This window comes from Synchiropus splendidus, chromosome 3 (assembly GCF_027744825.2).
Source record: "Synchiropus splendidus isolate RoL2022-P1 chromosome 3, RoL_Sspl_1.0, whole genome shotgun sequence".
Taxonomy (NCBI): Eukaryota; Metazoa; Chordata; class Actinopteri; order Syngnathiformes; family Callionymidae; genus Synchiropus; species Synchiropus splendidus.
The window spans coordinates 22,442,284-22,461,708 of record NC_071336.1 but is presented as its reverse complement, the minus strand read 5'-3'; the positions used below and the strand labels follow the sequence as shown (position 1 = coordinate 22,461,708).

Below are 19,425 nucleotides of genomic sequence, written 5' to 3'. Positions count from 1 at the left end.
TTTTTGTATTTTGTTGGCGTTTTTATGTGCCATCAGCAAAACTGCAGTCATACTTTAGCAACTTCAGAAGACTCAGACCTTACATACAAAAAGAAGCTTAAATAGGAACAATGGGTGTGACAGAAACAATGATGGAGAGAAGGGCGAAAGCAATGGAGAAAGGAAGTGAGGTTTTCTGTAAATGAGCTAATGGTCATTGCAGTGAGCTTAGAAGGTGAGAGGGATGCTTTTGAAATGAATTTCAAGCTGGAACAGCAGATGTTCTGGTGTTCATGGGGTGGCCCATGCAGCTATATGTGACAAACGGATCAATCAGTCTGGAAGTACTGCTGATGTTAAGTGATGAACTAAGGCCAAGCTGTTGTTATACTGATGTGTTGAATCATGTCATCCGAAGATTTCAAACATTGAGGCCCGGATATCAGCTCTGAAAACAGCCGGCTTGAATGTGACCGCCTGCAACCGCTTCTCTAAATTCAAGCCTAGGGTGAAGGTAAGCTGTGTCAACAAATATACATTTATGTTCACGGTGTCTTGTTCGCGATTTTGTTTTTTCATTGATCGTATTGTTGCTACTGAGTTAGTGATAACAAATGTGTTTACAGCCTCAGACACTGGACTCATCACGCCATCAGCGGAGGAAGCTGCCGGCACCTCCTCTAAAAGGTACCATTCCAGGGGTATTGAAATACAAATCTGAAAAGGCTGAAAAAAAAATTGAACAAGTGAATAGTGTTCATTTCGTCAGACAAGACGAGATGAAATATGTTCATAAAGACCGCTTTTTACCATGACAAAGACGAGACAATGACGAGACGGCGCCGTTGTTATAATGACATTGACGAAAACTGAGTGTGTGTTATAGTTGATGAATAAAAATGAGATTAAAACGTTTTGCAAGAAATACAAAAATTAACCAAAATTTTCTGCTTGTTTTCGTTAATCACACAAGACGAAGCGCAGCACGTTTAAACCCGCAGAAGTATCCTCCAATTACGTGTCCTCTTGCTGCACCGCTGTGGCTTCTGCAAACAGTGGAGACTGTCGGTCTGCCATTTCAGGCAGATGAAATCTCACCTGATGAAACGGATTAAAACAAAGTGGAAACGTCCAAGTGGAAAAAAAATGTAATGCATCAGGGAGCTGAACATGATTATGGCCGTTTTCAACATGTATATAATGGAAAAATCTGAAAGAAACATAACTAAATGATGGGAATGCATCCGCAGCTTGCGGAACTAATGTTGCATCCAGCCGGACAAATGAAGAGACGGACTGGCTGAGGACCACTACAGACTGCTACGAGCTTTACTTCTCATGATTAAAAACAGCTGTTATTGTTGTCAACAGTTCAATAAATGTCAAAACTTTGCTTCGATTCCTGATTGGATACTTTCCATTTCAATTGTTTATTTATTTAATGGGGGTTTTAAAAAAAAACAGGCGGAAACCTGCACGTTAAGTTTGTATTTTCTTTCAACTTGCTGATGCTCAACTACAAAAGCATAGCTGTAAAGTTTATATCACTTAACATATTTTTTCGTATTTTGTTCGTGTTTCTAGTAAATATAAGCTATGAAATTGACATGATGAATTGAAATAGCACAGTTGCATTGAGGATTCAGTTTATTCAAGATGCTTATTATTCCAGATTTTTAGTCAATATTTTAGCCGTGGAAAGTAAGTGAACTGGGGGGAAAAAAAGTATTTCTGAACTAAAATACATTGAGTTTTCGTTTGACTAAAACTAGACTTAAATGATATGTGAATGACTAAATGAGACTAAGAATTTACTTTAACTTGGCAAAATGGGTTCATTGATGTTGGCTGGGCAACTTTCCTCTGATTTTGTTAGTAAATATCTATCGTGACAATTATAAAATGGTCTAGACATTGTCATTTTTGACAGGAAGCTTTGTCCTCGAAATTTTTATGAATATTTTGTAAGTCACCTTGACCACTCTGAACACTCTTTCATCCAAAAATAATGAATAAATATGACTTTAAAAAAGAAACAAATGCACCACATGGCTTGAAGCAAGTACTTTGAGACGTACCTGCCGCCTGTTGATCAGCCACCACTGGTAAAAAAATTTAAAAAAAAACTGCAAACCAGCATTCCAAGTGTTTGTCGCTGTTTGTCTCAAGATCTGTGATTCTGACATCATCTTATTCCTGGTTGTGCAAACTTAAAAATTCAGTTCAATTATCAGTCCACACGTGAGTAAACAACAAAGCTTTAACCTGGACAGCGCATGTTTTCCATGGCCGTGTTGTAGCATCATGTCATGTTGAATTTCAGAATGAAAAGCGAAATGACGACATGAGGGGTAAACAGGACTTCTTCATTCATCCGCGCCTTTTGTTAAAAAAAAGAGAGATTGTGTATTGAATAGAGGTGGAAGTGAAAGCAAGGAAAGAGAGTCAATGAAAAGCTCCATTAGATGTAAAGCAGCCAGATACACGAGGAAACAAGCCTAGCAGGCAGACCAGGCTGTTTTAACAACCAATAAGAAGTCGTCTCCATTTCAAGTCATTGAAAGGGTTTTTTTTTTCTCTTTTTCTTTTTTTGTCTGGGATTTTTTTTTTCGTCACCAGCATCCTCAGAATAGCCGTGATTCAGATAGGCTTTTTCATCAACTCTTCCACAACATAAAGCGTGGACGTTGAAGCAAAATCAGTGACTAAGACATGTAATCAATGGCTTCCTTTCTCTTTTCATGGAAGACCATCACAGTTTCAAACATGAGTCACAGGCTTTTTTTCTTACCTTTCAGATAAGTCGGAGCCTGAGCAGCACGTGAAGGTTTTTGGGCCATAAGTGACAGACAACAGCACAAGACCCTCAGGGCTAAAATCAGAGCCCCGGGTGCAGGGGCCACGTCATCCAGTGCCTTGACCCAGTGTCCGTCTCTGGCCATCAGGACCCGCAGGGTACGCCTCCCCTCTCTGGAAGTTTGTCAACACAAGAGGCCATTCCACAATCTTCTCTGAACTATCATGCGTCATGCAAGGACATCCAGACAGTCTCTGCCTTAAGATATGTCAACTAAAAGATTCAAGAAATCTCTGTATAGTGAACTTGTCTTTTTTATGTTCAGAAAATTTCACGGTGAGTTGAATACAATTCAACTGGGTCGATGCGTGAGGTGTAAAGAGAAGGAGCCGGACACATCTGTCAGTGTGCGTTGTCCTCAGAGGCTTGATTGTATCTTGTTTTTTTTAGATGTAGAAGGTGCCAGGACCAACTGTTCTGCCCGGATGAAAATGTTTTATGACATATGCAGCACAAAACAAAAATGCCACATGCTCAAATGGGTGTCCAGTTTGATGACAGAATGGGGATTTAAGAATCTAAGCCAGAATCTTACACCTTAAAAACCTGTCATATCAATAGGAACACAACAACATAATGTGTGTATGTCAGAGTGTGGATGGTTCTGATGTCTAGTATTGTGTCTTCAGAGCCCAACATCAATACTGAGCTTTTTTTTTTTCACTTTTAGCGCTCATGTCTCCACGTGTGAGTGCGTGAGTATAGTATATTTTTGTAGGTCCTTGTGTGTGCACGTGTCATTGCTTGAACTTTCAAGTGCAAGCTAATGCAATGTATGCCAATCTTGTGTGAGGCAAGCCAAGCTCAATATGTCCATATGCCAAAACTGAGCTTTACATTAGTATTTCATAAAGATATCAGATGCATTTATTTGTTTTTTTTTTCTGTAGAAATCTATCATCATCTTACGTCTTTGACAAGCTGCATTCCACAGTAGCCACTGGCCTACTTCAATGATCAGAAAGGAACTGCTCCGAATATTTATTTTTTAAAAAGTGTAATTTTACACTGAAGACTGCACTTCAGCAGCTAGTTCTGTACATTTAACATGATATACTGTAATTGATTCATAATAATATAACACAGTCTGATTTGTTTTCTTTTCACCCATAAAGAGCAAAACGAAAAGCATGTGGTATTGTTCTCCCCAGTTTCACATCTACCTCTACTCCTCCTCTGTTTTGAATCATAAGGTGGCCTTTTATTTTGAGGTATTGTCATGTTCAAGTATGATTCAGTTTGCATTCAGGTGACTATAGAGATTTCTACATTGTTACATATACAACCATTATATTATTACAAGTGATTTATTTTTCTACTTTCTCTATTTTTTTACGCAACGTCAATGGAATTCTATTTAATTCTGTCATTCTGATCTTCCTATCATTTCTCAGATTGTATTCACCGCGATAATCTGCCAGTATTGCCGCACAAAAGGTCATAAATGGAGCTTTTTCCAACCCTACAGCCGATATGCTCTTTAATTATTGAAATTGGTGGGTATTCTTTGCAAAAGACTCAAAACCCTCATATATATTTTGTTTCTTTTCATGGAGGAAAAGAGTATTTATGTGAATTCATAATACTTGTAAAGAAAGCACAGTATTCTCCTTGAATAATCTCTGAAAGTGTGAGAAATGTGCATTTGAGACCGTGAGACGTTTATCATTACTGTACATGTCTCGCTAGATTTTTGAGTTTTACCCTTGGTTTCTTGAGCCAAATCTGCTTTTGCAGTGGCACTGCAGATGTCAGAATACGCCTGACACATCCAAATAATTTAATGCTGCATTTAGTTACAAAATAATTTAACTTGGATGCGCGTGTGAAAATAACATGTTCCCGAATCGGAACATTAAGTATATCGTTATTACTCAATGAGTGAGCATCATCATCTTGTTTTGATTAATATCAGGTTGTATTTTTTAAATTAGTACAGATTTTAGTTTAGTGTAGATACTGCAACGGATTTATCCACCTGCCCGCTGTCAGCCCCGCTGGTCATCACAAAAACGATTCAGTCTGTGCTGGTTGAAGGTGTGTGTGTCATGGGAAAATGAAAGCTCATCCAAAACTGCACATGTAGGTTTTACACAGACCATCTCACGACTTGTTTTTTTCAATATTTGTTCAAGTCTGAGTGTGTTTTCTGTACATTTTATTCACAACAAATTTGCCAAATTATGACAATGAGTTACCCTCATCAAAACTGTTGGCTTCTTCTTTGACTCCTTCCTGAACAAAGGTTAATGAGAAAACGCTTCATTCAGCAACATTCCAGATCAGTGGTTTATGTCAATCTAAAAGTCTCGGTGTGAAAAAAGAAGCATGTTACTGGATGTACAGAAGCCTGTGACAAAGGTCTGATCATTCTTGTCCTGTATTTTTCTATTGTAAAGAAGAAACCTATCTCACAAGAGTTTATAAGTGTATATGTGTGAAATAGATGGATCTGATATAGACTAATATGTGTATTGCCCAATCATAGATCTTTCAATGTCGTCTGTGTAATTGTTTTGTCGGATTTACGCAGGAAAGACTGTGGACTGTGTCCCAAATCAGGTGCAAATATACAGATTTATCTCAGTTCCCATAGGGAGGACTGACTTTGCAGCAACATGTATGGATTGCTCGCTTTTATGTGCAATTGTTTGTTGCAGTTCATGTGACACGGCGGGGAAAATACAAGCAAAAAAAAAAGTACATATTATTTATGTGCCACAGATTTCTGGGATGAAATATGTATTATGACATGAATAAAATTTTAAAACAAGCTTGTAGATGGAATTATGTGGTAATATTCACAGTAGGTTGAGTTTAGAGAAGAAAAAAAAAATTCACTGTATTCAGATGAAATTAAAACTACCATTGATATGCTGCCATGAGATTTTGCTTTACAAACTATGAACTTACTGTGCAAGACTCTGAATTTAGACCATAATTTCCATAAATAAATTTGTTAAGACGATCAGTAGATGAGCTCAACACCTCTGTTTATTCATTTGTCAATGGAGAATAAAATTGAATAGTCACATCTGGAAAGCGGATGACCAAGAGCAAATGGACTGATTTTGTTCCAACAAATAATAAAAAAAGACACTTTGGCGATCATTGTTGGAAGGAGTTCATGATGTGTTACGGCAACCAGTCAGTGTCAGATCTGGCCAGAACTTGGTCCAAGTTCTCCTTGTTTCGGAGAGTTGTGAGGAGCTGCAGTAACGTCCTGACAACCGGCTGCACTTCCACCGGTGTCAAAATCTCCGTGCTGCTGTACCTCTTCCCAAAACGCCCAATAGGTCGTACACCTCGTCCCACGTACCAAAAGGGGTCAATCTCTGGACCTGGATATCAAACGTCAAACATCAGTGAAACAGCCTTTGAAACCCCATTGTGTCCCCGGTGAATGCTGTCCATAAGTCAAGAATTAAAAGACTCAGTCTGAAAGAAGAGCAGAGGAGGAAAGTCGCAAAAGAAAGTGAAGATACAATCTATTTCTAAGGAGCTTCATCTGTGCAGTAACTTAAAAATATTGGTGATGGGGTTTAGTGTCACTCTATGAGACAGTATTTGAAAGACTGCTTTTCATCTGCAGATCCATCGCTTTAAATTATATTTTACCTTTTTTTAAATTACTTTTCAGTTTAATTCTTGACATTGAAATTGAACATTTCAAGTTGCCAGAGCAGATTTAAACCTATTGTACATTTTTATGTACGTTTTTATACTATCCTCAGAAATGAAATTATGAAGAATGTTAAAAAAATAATAATTACTTGAAACATAATTTGAAATCGGTAAAATGTATAACAACGTGCTTTCGTATGTTTTTTTGAAAATCAATCAAAGACGTACTTCTGTTGTCGAGGTTGTGGACAATATGGAAGTCGTGCTCCACAGTGGTGCTGTGTGAGCTGCCCAGGCTGCAGGAGAGGAGGACGAGCAGAGCGAGAAGTGCGGGCAGCCAGCGGTGCTTCACCACGCACAGCCGGATATGAGCCGCTCCTCCGGGTAACATGATGCGGGAGTCACCGGGGACGCTGAAAGAGCAACCACCACACCGGTCAGAACAGTCCCATTATTTTAGAAAATGAGTTTCATTGAGATTTTATTTATTTATTAATCTGACAGCGAACTTTGTTATAAAATGAAAATATTAAAAGTCTAAGAACGATTATATCAATAAGGAAAAAAACGAAGCTCAGATAATAATCTGTATTGAAATAAAACAATCTGTGAAATCAAGATAAGGTTCTATAGAGATAAAATTTCTTACCGTAAACTTTGGTATCTGGTGGTCAAACAGCAGACGGCTGGACTCTGGGTGAAGAGCAGGTGGACTCCTGCTTTTATACAGTCGGACGAGGTGTCATGAGCGTCTCACACACACAAGCACACACACGTTTTCCAAGTGATCCCCACCCCGACTGCTGGTTCCATCTTCCCACTCCACTCATTTGAATGAAAATAGACATTTGGGTTTAATTTGATGTGTGTCACGCCACAGAGCAGTCCATCAAGAAGTCGATGGTCCTAAATTACTGACTGTGCTGAGGCCCACCACCCCAAGTAGACTCGCCAGACGGTGACCTGCAGCTCAGGTGGGTGTTTCTTTAATGTGCTACACGTTGATGATGCACAGAACCAGACACTGTAACTCGCTGTAACAGTATCTGTTACAGGTGCATTAGTATCGCACTAACTGTGACCAAGAGAATTCAACAATGTTGTGGTGCTGAATTAAAAAGTGAGCTGAAGTCTGTGTGCACCAACACAGCTCTTCTACTCACATGACTCTGTGACAGCGTCTGTACATTTCATTTTCATTTATACCAGATATTTTTTTTCAGTTTCCTCATATGATATTGCTGTATTTTAATGAATGTGCATGTATTACCGGTACATAACAGTTAATATGACCTGATGTCCAGAAGAGTCAGGCTGATCCTGCCTCCTGAAATCCTGTCCTTCATGATGGGTGTCTTCACCACTCAAGCATTTCCCTCATTTTCAGTCAGAGTATCTTCAGGTTGTGAATGGCCACCTCTCTGTCCTTTGTGCCATCAGTGTTGCAGTGAAAGGACCCAGACAAGTCCTCACTCAAATAGCTTCTTGGCGTAAGCCCGTGCTGCCATCGGATGAGAGCTAGATTCTTAAAGCTATAGAGCAATGAAGCAAGGGGTTCTATTTATTTCTTTTCTAACACAAGCCAGTGGTTGACTAATGCCTTATTGATTGAGAAAACCCCACCAGCGTAATGATTTCTAGCTCCATCCACCTGAACTTGTTTACATCGGCCCCCTCCTGGCTGCAGCACCATGTTTTCGTAATTGCTCGTAATTTGTAGCCTACTGAGCGTGTGGGCTGGAAGGTCCGTCATCATGTCTGGGTTTGCTGCTGAATGTCACTTGGGCTTGATAGTGTTAGCAAACTCTATTGAACTGTCATGTGATGTTAGTGCAACAGAAATTTTGAAAATATTTAAATAAAAAACCCTGAGGTCCTGAGTAAACCTGAGAGGTTTGAACAATATTTGGACAACCATTATGAGTCAAATGAACATTTGAAATTAGACTTGATAACTAATGGAGGTGATTTTTTTTTTTCAAATACCCATAATGCTACAGTAATACCCAAACAACCATCAAAGATTTTGACCAGCTAGTGCAACACCAGGAGGTGTGGTGTATCATTAAACGCCAAGATATGAGACATGTTTTATAATAAATATTTCTGTGGAGAATAGTTTCGTTGATATGGTTCATTCACATTTGAATCAGAATCAGTTCCACCAACTAGGAAAGTGCTTCGAAATAAAGTGCTGTTAATAAATAAAAATAAAAATAAAAAAAGTTATAAATTTGCTGGAACCCTGCAAATGAAAGCCTAAAATTCTAGGACATTATTTATTGTTATTCTCTGTTTTAATGTTCGTTTTCACAATTTGAATGTTGATAACCTGAAATTAATATAGTGTCCGTTGCTGCCATCTGTTGATGACAATTGAGTGGTACAACCACATAGAAGTAAACAATGCAATACAAAGTGTGTTTGATGTTCATATTGTTCTTAGAATTTCAGTCTGGCGTTGGTTTTCAGGTTTGCAAACTCCTTGTACTAAATGGAGCAGTAAATTGCCGCCTTCCTCACACTGACTGAGGCACCTCTTGTTTCACTGTTTCAGCATCTGGCTGAGGGGCATTTGAGAGACTGTGAAGGCACAAGACTCCAATCTTCTGCAGGTCGTCCTCTTGCTGTGAGACCCGCTGCTCTCACAGGGGAGTTTGTTATCTGCAGGGTTCATGAACTCTCAGGATGTGGAGAAGCTGACCGCTCAGCTCGACTGAATATGACCATCGAATTCGGACATATTGGAACAGGCCACCAGGAGACGCAGAGAGACTCAAGGGCAGATGGAAAATTCCAGCATCAGCCTGATCCAAAACAAGTGGTTATCTTCATTGGCTCCCAAGGTCGCTCCACTCTCCTGAAGGTTTTGCTGAGAAGACTCTCCGGCCCCTCCTCCTTTCACATCACTGACTCCTCATCCTTGTTTTCAGCGCCTTCTTTGGCCCCACCGTGCCTCCCGCCCTCTCAAGGCAGATCACACACTGGCTTTGTCTGTGGAGTGTAGATAGTGTTGCTGTTGCTTTGTTTATGTCTTTAATGTTTGTCAGTCTGTCTGTCTTTGTTTTTATGCTGCTGTAACAAATTCAATCCAGCCATTGTCGGAAGAATAAAGGCAGTCTAATCTCATCTGATCTAAAATATTGAAAGGTTTTTGCCCCCTGCCTGCTGAGTGAAACTGGGCTGTCTCCGCCATAACAGTAGGAGGCGCTGTCTCACTCTAATATGACGGTCTGAAATGAAAACACAAGCAAACGTCACTGAATTCGAAACTTCACTTTCTGTTGTTCACCACCACCCGGGGATGTTTCCGAGGGACCGGTTCTGCACTGCGGACCTGAGCCAGGGATCAGTCGAGACGGAACTTAGCACTGATGAGTGCCGAAAGGCTTCGTTTGGTTTCTGAAGTCATTCTTGGGAGTTGACAGCTTCTCTTCCTGGTGTCAGTTGGGTAATTACGTGGCTCGTCAACTCAATGGCGTTAAGCGTTTGAAACCTACTTCTCGACCGGACGAATCTGGGCCGAGAGAGTGTCAGCTACATGACGGTGTTGTCAGGATGAGCGGGACTCACGCGGGACCTGTCACCTCGGGGCAGTCTGACGCTTCGCCCCTTAACCCCGGTCTCGCCACCGAGGCTCATCCCGCCTCTCAAACCGTACTAATGTCAGTACGTGTTTCGGTTTGCCACTCCGGCATTCGGCCGCTGTGTCTTCCCGGAGCAGGTGGCGAGTCACTGCGACTGCAACTCAGCATGGACCAGGGAAAGTCCGGGGATTTCCGCCTGTCGCTCTTCGACAACAGCGTAACTGGCTGGAGTAACGTGAGTCAAGCTAGGCCATGTTTTCCTGTCTCAAAGTGAAACGTAACTCTTAAAATAGACTTTTCAATGGTCATTAATTCCGACCTCCATCTGATTCACATCGCTTTACTCTGTTGACCGAGTGTTCAGCTATTCACAGTAAACCCAGGGAATGACTCCCAATAGTTACATTCACTCTGATGGTCGAGGGGTAGTTATACTTATTATACTTATTTTATTCAAGGTGACAGTTGTGTTTATAAGTTGTTTTTCACACAACTCATGTTTTACTTTTCTAAACTATTTAACCAGTCTCATTGTTACTGTAATAAAGTTAATAAACTTCAACTTAATAAAGTTTTTCTGATAAGATACTTCATTAAAGCTTCTTTTACCTTTAACCTACCCTGACTCATGGTCACCGGAAAGTTAAATGGGGAATTGTTGAGTTAAATACAATTGGCTTCCCCAATGTGCTTTTGTTTCCTGTTTCATCCTTTTTTTTCTTCCTGTTTTTTTTTTCCAGACCATTGCAGAATATGATCTAAGAAGCATTAAATATGAGGTGAAGTCACCCAAGTGCCATGAATTGAGTTTGGTCTCATCTCAGAGTGACCGCATCAGCTTTAACTTTCGCTGCGAGCAAGAAGCCCAGGAGTGGGCCACTGTTCTGATGTCATCACTGAGAGAAACACAGAGAGGTCAGTCATCCTGCACATCCAAGAATTCAGGAAGAGAAAGTTGGTTGGCTGATTTCTACATGCTTAAACAGAGAAATATTATTGAGTTCTGAGAGAATCTCTTGATAGAAAAATGTCCCCAACTTAATGGATCCTAAGAACTGGTCTTCAGTCCGCTCCTTTTCAATCTCTGTGTCACAGAAATATTGACAGAGTTGTATGCAATGAATCAACTAAGAAGCCATGTGATGTAATGTCCACACAAACGCCATATAACTTGTCATGTAGAATGTTAGCAGTATATCAAACAGGTAAATGCAAAAATGCTTTTAAGAGCCATCCCTGAAATAAACACTCAAATTCATTTAACCGGAAAGCTTTTTCCTAACCACTATTTGTTTTATTTTGTTTATTTATCATCTATCTTTTTTACATTTACATCTATTATTATCTACGTATTATCTACGTATACGTATACTAGGTGGATTAGGCTACGGTCCATCCAGACCAGAACCTCCCGTCACAGGAACAGCTTCTTCCCCTCGGCCGAACAGCCTTTGTTGTTATTTTATTTTATTTTATTTTATTTTTCTATTTTATTTTTTATTCTATTTTATTGTATTTGTCAGCACTTTATTCCAAAAACACTTTCCTAGTTGGTGGGCACCCTCACTGGCCATGGCAATAAATTAAATTCTGATTCTGATTCTAATCCATTTTCTTGTAACTACTTACATTTTATTGATTTATTTTGTCATAATATTTGATTCTATGTTATGGGAATTATTGTCTTGAGTTTGATAGCTTGTGACTTCGCTTTTTTGTATGTATGCTGATGCTTCGTGGAAGTCTTTGTGTGTCTTTGTGTTATGTTTGTTGTGTATCTTTAATGCCCTTGGTATGTGTCAATGTGTTTGCTGTCATTGGCTGCTGTGACAAGTTGAATTTCCCCGCTGTGAGAGTAATGAAGGCCATCTAATCCATCTGATCTATACAGAAATAGTTTGTAACTGTTTGCTCTAATTTCAGCATCTGTTTGTATTGTGCAAGTTAATTCTCAGTGTCATTAATTTTGGAACTGAAGTCAGTGCTTGCTCAATTAAATTGTTTGGTAACACAAGTATATAACCTGAAATAGTTGCTTGTTGTTGTTCCCATTGTGTATATGGAAGTAAAAAGGAATTAGTAAACCTTCCACAAATGACAGCTATATGTGTTGATGTTTTGCAAGTGTCGTAGTGCTGGTGTGGAGTTGTTGCTAGCGTTTTTATGAATGAGTCGAGTTGTAAACTGTTATGATTAACATTTTATTGTAGTTGCAGTTGCAATGTCTTCTTCTGGAATGTCAACATGCTTTTGTAATCTTAGTCCCGAAAGACAACAATTCGCAGAAGCCCCAGGATGTTTCCCTTCCATCAAACATCTCTGCTCTACAAAGAACAGGTGTGTGTTCATGAAATTATTCCAATGACACCTCACACAAGATCAGTTGCTATTAATGTATTGCTATACGTAAGTATACTTAATTACTTAATTTATTCTTTCATTGAAGCATTGTTGCTACCCATCTGGTTGTGGCTCCATTTTCTGCATACATTCGTGTGTTCATCTGTGTGTGAATGCGTCTCTGTGCTTTTGTTTTTCTGTTTATATCTGTGGGTGTGTTCAACCTGAAGAGGAGTCTTGCATCGAGTTGAGCCGTGCCATCGAGGCTGGGGACATCCAAGCTGCTTCTGTCTTTGCTGCTACATTAGCCCGTCAACAGGCCTCGCTGAAGATTCAGCGCACAACCATGGCAGATGAAGACAAGGAGATCAAGTAAGAACCTTATTGTATAATCCCAAAGAACACTTGAGGATTCTGGGTGTTATTTTGACTTATTGAGGTGATTTGTCAGACACAATTCCTTTAACACACTGATTTAAACAATAAGCCAAGGATGCAGTTTGGATGTGAACAGCCATATCTTTAGATTTAGCCTTCACTGTGTTGTTCTTAACATTTTTGTGACGCAAACACAGTGTGATAATTATCAGTGAGTTTAGTGTCAGACGTCACATGCAGTGTAGTCAATGGAAACAAATGGTACGACAAATGGTTGCAAAGTGTGTTGCAACATCAATCAAAATTGTTTACATAAGTATTATAAAGTATTTGTGAAAGTTTTTATCAGTTTTACTGAGGAATTACAGGTGCACACAACCTTTTGTCTTTTCTTCTTCTTCCGGTTTGATGTGACCATTGATTTCTACATTATCTCCTTATACAATGTGTAGATTTACTGTATGTTTAGTGTGTGGACAATGAATGGCTTTTTTTCTTTCTGATTTACTGACAGCTTGACTGTGGTAGTTGAAGATGCATGGTCATCTTGTTGTGTCACAATCAAAGTTCAACCCCACATGACGACTGCCGCACTAAAACAGCAGGTGTGTTTGTGCTTTTCTTTCATTCTTTTGCATCATCACACTGAAATGCTGTCGTCTCTACTCAGATGTTTCTGGAATATGGCTTTCACCCACTCGTGCAGCGCTGGGTGATTGGACAGTGCCTGTGTGCAAACCAGCGCTCAATAGCGTCTTACGGCGTTCGTCAGAATGGAAACACAGCTTTCCTGTACCTCCTCTCTGCACAACATGCAGGCTTGACACAGCATCTCCTTCAGAAAGACAAGGAGAGCCTTCTGTTAGGTCCATCAAGTCTGTCTTCCTCTATGACCTTTGATCTCCCATACACATCTGCAAACAGCTCATCAACCCAAAACCAGAGACCTTACGCCACCTTACCATCCGGACCTAGTACAGGCAGCAACAGTGGTGAGTGTTTTGATTTTCTTTGAAATAAAAGTGGTTGTCCGGCTCACTTGAGAGTCAATGCAATTTGGATTTCAGGTCTCCTTATGTTGACATAAATATTAATAACATCTGTTCAGGTGCCTCAGCGGGAGGAAGCATTCCAAAGATCAAAGATCTCATCCACCTTGAAATGCCTCAGTTAAATGAAGCACTGAGCCCAAAACCATCCACTTCACAGGCATGTACTTGTGCATTGCTTGCGTTGATCATTTGGATAAATCTAGTGTTGAATATACTCATTGTGTGTGTGCATGTCTGCTCTAGGGATGGTCATGCCCTTCTTGCACTTTTATCAACAAACCTACCAGGCCTGGCTGTGAGATCTGCAGCACAAACCGGCCTGAGAGCTACACCGTGCCTTTTGGTTACACTCCTGATGCACTGGAACTCAGGCGGCTCCAGCAGGAGAAGGAGGCGGTCAGACAGTACCAGCAGGTAACGCTCTCGCATAATATCGACATTGATCAGGTACACATACAGTAGGTCTTTCTTTCTGACATACTCTAGTAGTCGGCTTTTAGTAAGGTTTTTGCCCATTTCGTATTGTTGATCATGCATATTTGCTGCTGTTGACTTTTGGTTGATACTCCAGAAAGGCAACAATAATTTATGTTAAATTAGAGTCCTCTAAGGTTTGACTCTCTCTTCTTTTTTTCTCTCTCTTTTTTAAGGATTTGATGGCAAACTCAGAGGCTATGTGAAACTCACTTCATTGTAACCTGGATCAGAACACTTTAAAAGTTCTACACACATTTTATAAGCACAATAAATCAATTTTTGGTTCTTAATTGATTTTGGGGAGCTGGTATGTGAACTATTCCATTGGGGTGTTTGTATATTCTTGTGTAGTTTTCCATCCAAGCGACTACATCTCCTGGTGTGTATTCGAGTGCTATGTCAAGCTTCCACTTGAAGCATTTAGCTGCATAGTGATGGGCAGATTGTTGTAAGGTGATACCACTAACCTCTTCCTGTTGAAAGCAGGTGTTGCATTGCATCTGGTGATGTGTGTGGTTCTTTTACTACTCATGGTTTTATTGCTCTGAATGAATCTTTGTTACTGATGAATGTATTCCAAAAAAAGCTTTTTAACTTGTTTCATTTCCTGTTCAACTGATGAAATTAAAAGGCTTCCGTGGTACAAAATCTGCACTTGTGAAAGAATGGTTTTTTTCTCTGCCTATGTGTGTGCAATATAAGATTACACTCATCCCGTTCTTAGGCGAGAGAGCAGGAGCGCAGAGAGAATTACGCCAGGCTAGTACGAATGGATGGGCAGGACTTGGTGCCAAACCCAGAGCCTTTGGACTGTCGGATTTGTTATGTGGATCTACAGCCAGGCGAGGGCGCCCTGTTGCGGGAGTGTCTGCATTGTTTCTGCAGGTGATTAAACATCTCACCCGAGTTAAGCAGTGCAAGGATAATTTCAGTTCTGATTCTAGTTGCATGACATAAAATAGAAATGTATGTATTTCCAATGAATACGTGGGAGAGTGGATTTATGTGTGAACATTTTGTTTGTGCATATCACCAGGGAGTGCTTGCGTTCTGTCATCATGCTGAGTGAGGAGCCAGAGGTGGCCTGTCCATACAGAGATGACACATATGCCTGTGGATGCTACCTGCAAGAGAGGGAGATCAGAGCAGTGAGTATGTTTGACTTACTTCTTTGGTTTGTCATGGATCTGTTCCAACACAGAAGTTTAAACAAGCCTTTGCTCGCACTCAACTATTTGGGGGTTATATTTGGGTTATCCTTTCAATGTCATGGCTAATCCCTAGAAAAAAAACATTAAACATTGTGCAATCTTGAAGTCATTGCCTTCAACCCAGTGCTGCTCACTGTTTGATGATTCATCAAGGCAACTGGTTTAAGTTAATGTGTTATGTCAGGTTTACGTTTATCAACAAGACTCACATTGCACATTGACCTTCGCAAAACTAACTTTGCATTCTTATTGTTCTCTGTCTTCAACTCAGTACACAAAAGTACTTCATATTTCTCTTATGTGCATCATACTGCACATATCAATGTCTGTTCACGTGTGTGCTTGTTCCATGAGCTGTATGTGTAACAAAAGAGTGACGTGCTCATGGAGATTACAATCACAAAAGTGATCCCAATCTAATGTTTCTTAATGAAGCACAAAGATGTCTGTGACAAGTCATGTATTTCGCATTCCGTGACCAACTCTCTGTTGGTTGCTGCACCACCATTTATTGTATTTGTGGCTCCCACCTGAAACAAGAGAAAAAGAGTTTTTATGTCGTATAAACGTGATAAAGTTGATGTTCGAGAGGAACTAGGATTTTGCCTTGTCCATAAGACCAATTATTAAAGTGTTTTCTTCTCACTGTAGATGTTGTTTGAGAGGTCATAAGCAAACACAGACCAAAACATTGTGAGACAGAAAACACAATTCAACAAAATAGCAGCATCCCTGGCCAGGTTGCAGTGCTGTACACCCGAAACAAGAAAAAGAAAACTGATTAGTGATAACTGTCGACCACATCCTCATGAATGGGGTGAGACTGGTCTCCAACTGGTCTCGTAAGTGGGTCACTGGATGCAGCGCAGTTATGAAACCTGATGAAAATGTTGTTTGTTTGACAGTTGGTCTCTGGGGAAGAGTACGAACGCTGGCTGCAGAGAAGTCTGTCTGTGGCCGAGTCGCGATGCGAGGGCAGCTACCACTGCTCCACTGCAGACTGCCCGGGCTGGTGTGTGTATGAGGACACAGTCAACGTGTTTCACTGTCCTGTTTGCAGGAAACAGAACTGCCTCATTTGTAAGGTATGTCAGCCAGAAGTAGAACTGACTGTCGTATGCAGAACTCAAACATGTCTTCTTGTTTTCTCCTCATCAGGCTATTCATGAGGGAATGAACTGTAAACAATACCAAGACGATTTGGCGGTCCGTGCTCTGAATGACTCTGCTGCTAGAAGAACAACACATTTGTTAATGGTAAATGAAATAAATGTGTTCGAACACGTCAACACAACCACTGATCTAATTTTTCTGCCTTTCACACGTCTGTGTTTGTTCCCATCAACAAGACCTTGGTGCAGTCGGGCGAGGCCATGCACTGTCCGCAGTGTAGCATTATCATGCAGAAAAGAGACGGATGCGATTGGCTGCGCTGCACTGTCTGTCATACCGAGATCTGCTGGGTCACCAGAGGCCCAAGGTGGGGGCCCAAGGTAAATGTGGCAGCCACACCTCAAGAGCCAAGCTTGATTAAAATGTGCTGTCTGTGGATTTCATTTGATGTAATTTTTTTTTTATGTTATCTTCCTTGTGATTGTATAAATCAGTGAGATTAAGAGGAGTTTTAAAGCCATAAAACATTGTTATAGGGTTTACTATAACCGCAGTCTGGGCTTGCAATGGCAGGTTTAAAAACATTTATAATTGCTTTTTTATTACAATTTTTTATTACAAATTACTATTACAATGCTTTTTAGTGGTGCTAGTTTGTACTTTCTGAATATTTCCAGACCATTCGTCCGTATGTAAGAGACACATTTACATGCAACATCAACATGAAATTTGGGAAGAATTAATGACAGCCACGGGAAATAACTCAACATTAAATTATTAATATCAATTAGCCTTTCTTTTTTAACCTTTTTATTTTTTATCCCAATAACATCTGGCAGTGGAATGGTAGCAGCAAAGATTGAACTCTGAAAAGTGAGCTTCTTCTGCTCAGTGCTTCTTCTACCGTTTAATCTCCGATTAGTACTTGTTCTATTTCCTGCTTGTTCCACTTGGATTTTCTTTTCTCTCTACTCGCTTCGTGCTACAAATGCCGTACATGCAGCACTCTTCTTTCTGCTGACTTGCGAGACATACAAAATAGCTACTGAAAGCGTGGACAGAGGTAGCAAGCCAGACCACAGTGGTCTTGCTACTTAATGTCTATTTCTAACAGGTTACCTGCTGCCGTTCATGATTAAATGAATGAAATACAGGAATCTCCCCAGTGCTTATGCTGGGATTTCCCCACTTTAGGGGTGAATCCAAAGTTTCACCCCCTTCTGTGGTTTAGTCAAAAATGTAGTGAACTATGACTCCAATGTCGAGGCAGGACGTTAAGGTGGACTGTGAAGGATGTACACTGCACTCTGCTTTTGTGTTCATCACCCCATAGTTTGGAGGCAAGGTCCTGTGGGAAACCCCCAACAAATACCATGAACTAAATCCAAGATGTTTTTCTTCCCTAGGGTCCTGGAGACACCACTGGTGGATGTCGCTGCAACGTCAACAATCAGAAATGCCACCCAAAATGTCAAAACTGCCATTGAGTGTGTCCCTAGTCATGAGGGAACCTTAATGGTATAAAGACTGAAAGTGATCGCTACACAGTGCAACAATGTGCCTTCTCTTGTCCGACGACTATTTTGTTCGATCCTGCCGAGATTTCTGTGTGTGCTGACTCTTTGGAATGATGGTCCCGAAAAGCCTGTTTTGTCTACGTTTCATCGAAGATGCAGTTGACTGAAGAGACTGTAAATTCATGCACGAAAGCTTTTATCTGGTTTTTAATGGTGATGTTTGAGGTGAGTCTCAAGTGGTAGATAGATAGTGGAAGATATTACAAAATGCCGAACAGCTAATAGAGATTAATTATTTTGTGTTTGTATTTGTTGAGGTGCAGCTACTTGAAAGCACAAAGAGCTCTGTGTTCTCCTTCCATACTTTCTCTGACTACTTTTTTTTTTATTTTTACATTTTATGGATCAATGGGCTGCTAATGTGTGTCAACTAATTCTTCAAAACATTGAGATGTTGCTAATGTTACATTTGAATAGTGATTTGTGGTTAATTTGGAAATCAATCTACTAGTGAACCGCTTGTGGTCATGAGACATTTGCGAAGTTATGACTTGGCTCATCCCACTCCAGTATTTGGGTTTATGCCAAATTTAACCAGTGGGGGTTTTTTTTGTTGTTATCCTGTGTGTGCGAAGTATTAAAATATTTCAAGGAACATGTTCTCTCCTGTTGAATTGTTATTTAGACAAGACTGGCGTTGAGCAACACATCTAAGATGTTATTCAGGCATGAACAGTTGGTAGTTATCCTTAAGTCAACATTCTCACAATGTTTATTTGATCATTGCAACTGTCCTGTCCTCACATATTCTGTACGTTTGTGTCAGATTTAGAAAATGCCTTGAACGTGAAGAGATTTGCCTTTGCCTGTTACACTTGTTTGGAAGGTTTATTACTTCTGTGTTTGAGTTCCCATTAAATGTCTCTTATGTGAGTCCTGCTGTGTTCTCTGTAGTAAGTATTCAAATTTGCGTTGGTTGCCCTATGAACACATGCACCAGAAGGAAGTGGCAAATTTTAACCTGTGAGAAATGATTTATCCTTGTGCAGCAGAGAACTTGCACTGTTGACCTCTTGATGAATACATATACCAACTATACTATCATATATGGACAGAATGTGAAGATTTGTAATTTTGTCCTTTTTGTATAGATGGTTAAACGTAGTCATTTGAATTGGATCGAACATAAATAACCAATGCAATTATTGATTATTTTGGTGGTGCTTTATTTATTTATTTATTTATTTTTTATGGTATGACATACCTTTTGCTAATACATATATTGACACA

At 40.0% G+C, this 19,425-nt stretch overlaps 3 protein-coding genes across 5 annotated transcripts in view; 2 read left to right on the top strand and 1 right to left on the bottom strand.

Moving 5' to 3' along the window:
- Window positions 1-5,740, top strand: part of myripb (myosin VIIA and Rab interacting protein b) — a 105,380-nt gene extending 99,640 nt beyond the window's left edge. Inside the window, exons 16-18 of one of the 2 annotated variants that reach the window (XM_053859888.1) lie at window positions 398-493; window positions 606-666; window positions 2,778-5,740. In XM_053859888.1, coding sequence (XP_053715863.1) covers window positions 398-493; window positions 606-666; window positions 2,778-2,821 — 201 coding nt within the window. In that variant the 3' untranslated portion in view covers window positions 2,822-5,740. The remainder of the gene's footprint in view (window positions 1-397; window positions 494-605; window positions 667-2,777) is intronic. The other variant, XM_053859889.1, reaches the window with a different exon arrangement.
- prlh2 (prolactin releasing hormone 2) lies at window positions 5,439-7,134 on the bottom strand. The gene is made up of 3 exons (XM_053859890.1): window positions 7,110-7,134; window positions 6,689-6,873; window positions 5,439-6,177 (listed from the first exon to the last, which is right to left on the bottom strand). Exons 2-3 carry the CDS (start codon window positions 6,849-6,851, stop codon window positions 5,972-5,974), a joined length of 369 nt encoding a protein of 122 aa, XP_053715865.1. The 5' UTR covers window positions 6,852-6,873; window positions 7,110-7,134; the 3' UTR covers window positions 5,439-5,971.
- A 2,572-nt stretch (window positions 7,135-9,706) lies between these two features.
- On the top strand, window positions 9,707-19,079 carry shrprbck1r (sharpin and rbck1 related). 2 transcript variants are annotated; one of them, XM_053861093.1, is made up of 14 exons: window positions 9,707-9,911; window positions 10,788-10,962; window positions 12,310-12,384; window positions 12,618-12,759; window positions 13,280-13,370; window positions 13,436-13,757; window positions 13,874-13,974; window positions 14,061-14,231; window positions 15,019-15,179; window positions 15,331-15,442; window positions 16,411-16,590; window positions 16,664-16,762; window positions 16,855-16,998; window positions 18,025-19,079. In XM_053861093.1, exons 2-14 carry the CDS (start codon window positions 10,935-10,937, stop codon window positions 18,103-18,105), a joined length of 1,707 nt encoding a protein of 568 aa, XP_053717068.1. In that variant the 5' UTR covers window positions 9,707-9,911; window positions 10,788-10,934; the 3' UTR covers window positions 18,106-19,079. The 2 variants fall into 2 exon arrangements, with proteins under 2 accessions (XP_053717068.1, XP_053717069.1); XM_053861094.1 differs by having other exon boundaries at window positions 9,854-10,282.
- Window positions 19,080-19,425: the final 346 nt, after the last annotated feature.

What these genes read in the sequence shown, in the direction of transcription:
- prlh2 (XM_053859890.1), bottom strand. Translation starts at nt 6,851, where the DNA reads ATGTTACCCGGAGGAGCGGCTCATATCCGGCTGTGCGTGGTGAAGCAC. An exon ending in CCACAACCTCGACAACAGAA is followed by an intron (nt 6,178 to 6,688) that starts GTACGTCTTTGA and finishes TTTGATATCCAG; the next exon opens with GTCCAGAGATTGACCCCTTT.
- shrprbck1r (XM_053861094.1), top strand. Translation starts at nt 10,019, where the DNA reads ATGAGCGGGACTCACGCGGGACCTGTCACCTCGGGGCAGTCTGACGCT. An exon ending in CTGCCGCACTAAAACAGCAG is followed by an intron (nt 13,371 to 13,435) that starts GTGTGTTTGTGC and finishes GTCTCTACTCAG; the next exon opens with ATGTTTCTGGAATATGGCTT. An exon ending in CAAAACCATCCACTTCACAG is followed by an intron (nt 13,975 to 14,060) that starts GCATGTACTTGT and finishes TGTCTGCTCTAG; the next exon opens with GGATGGTCATGCCCTTCTTG.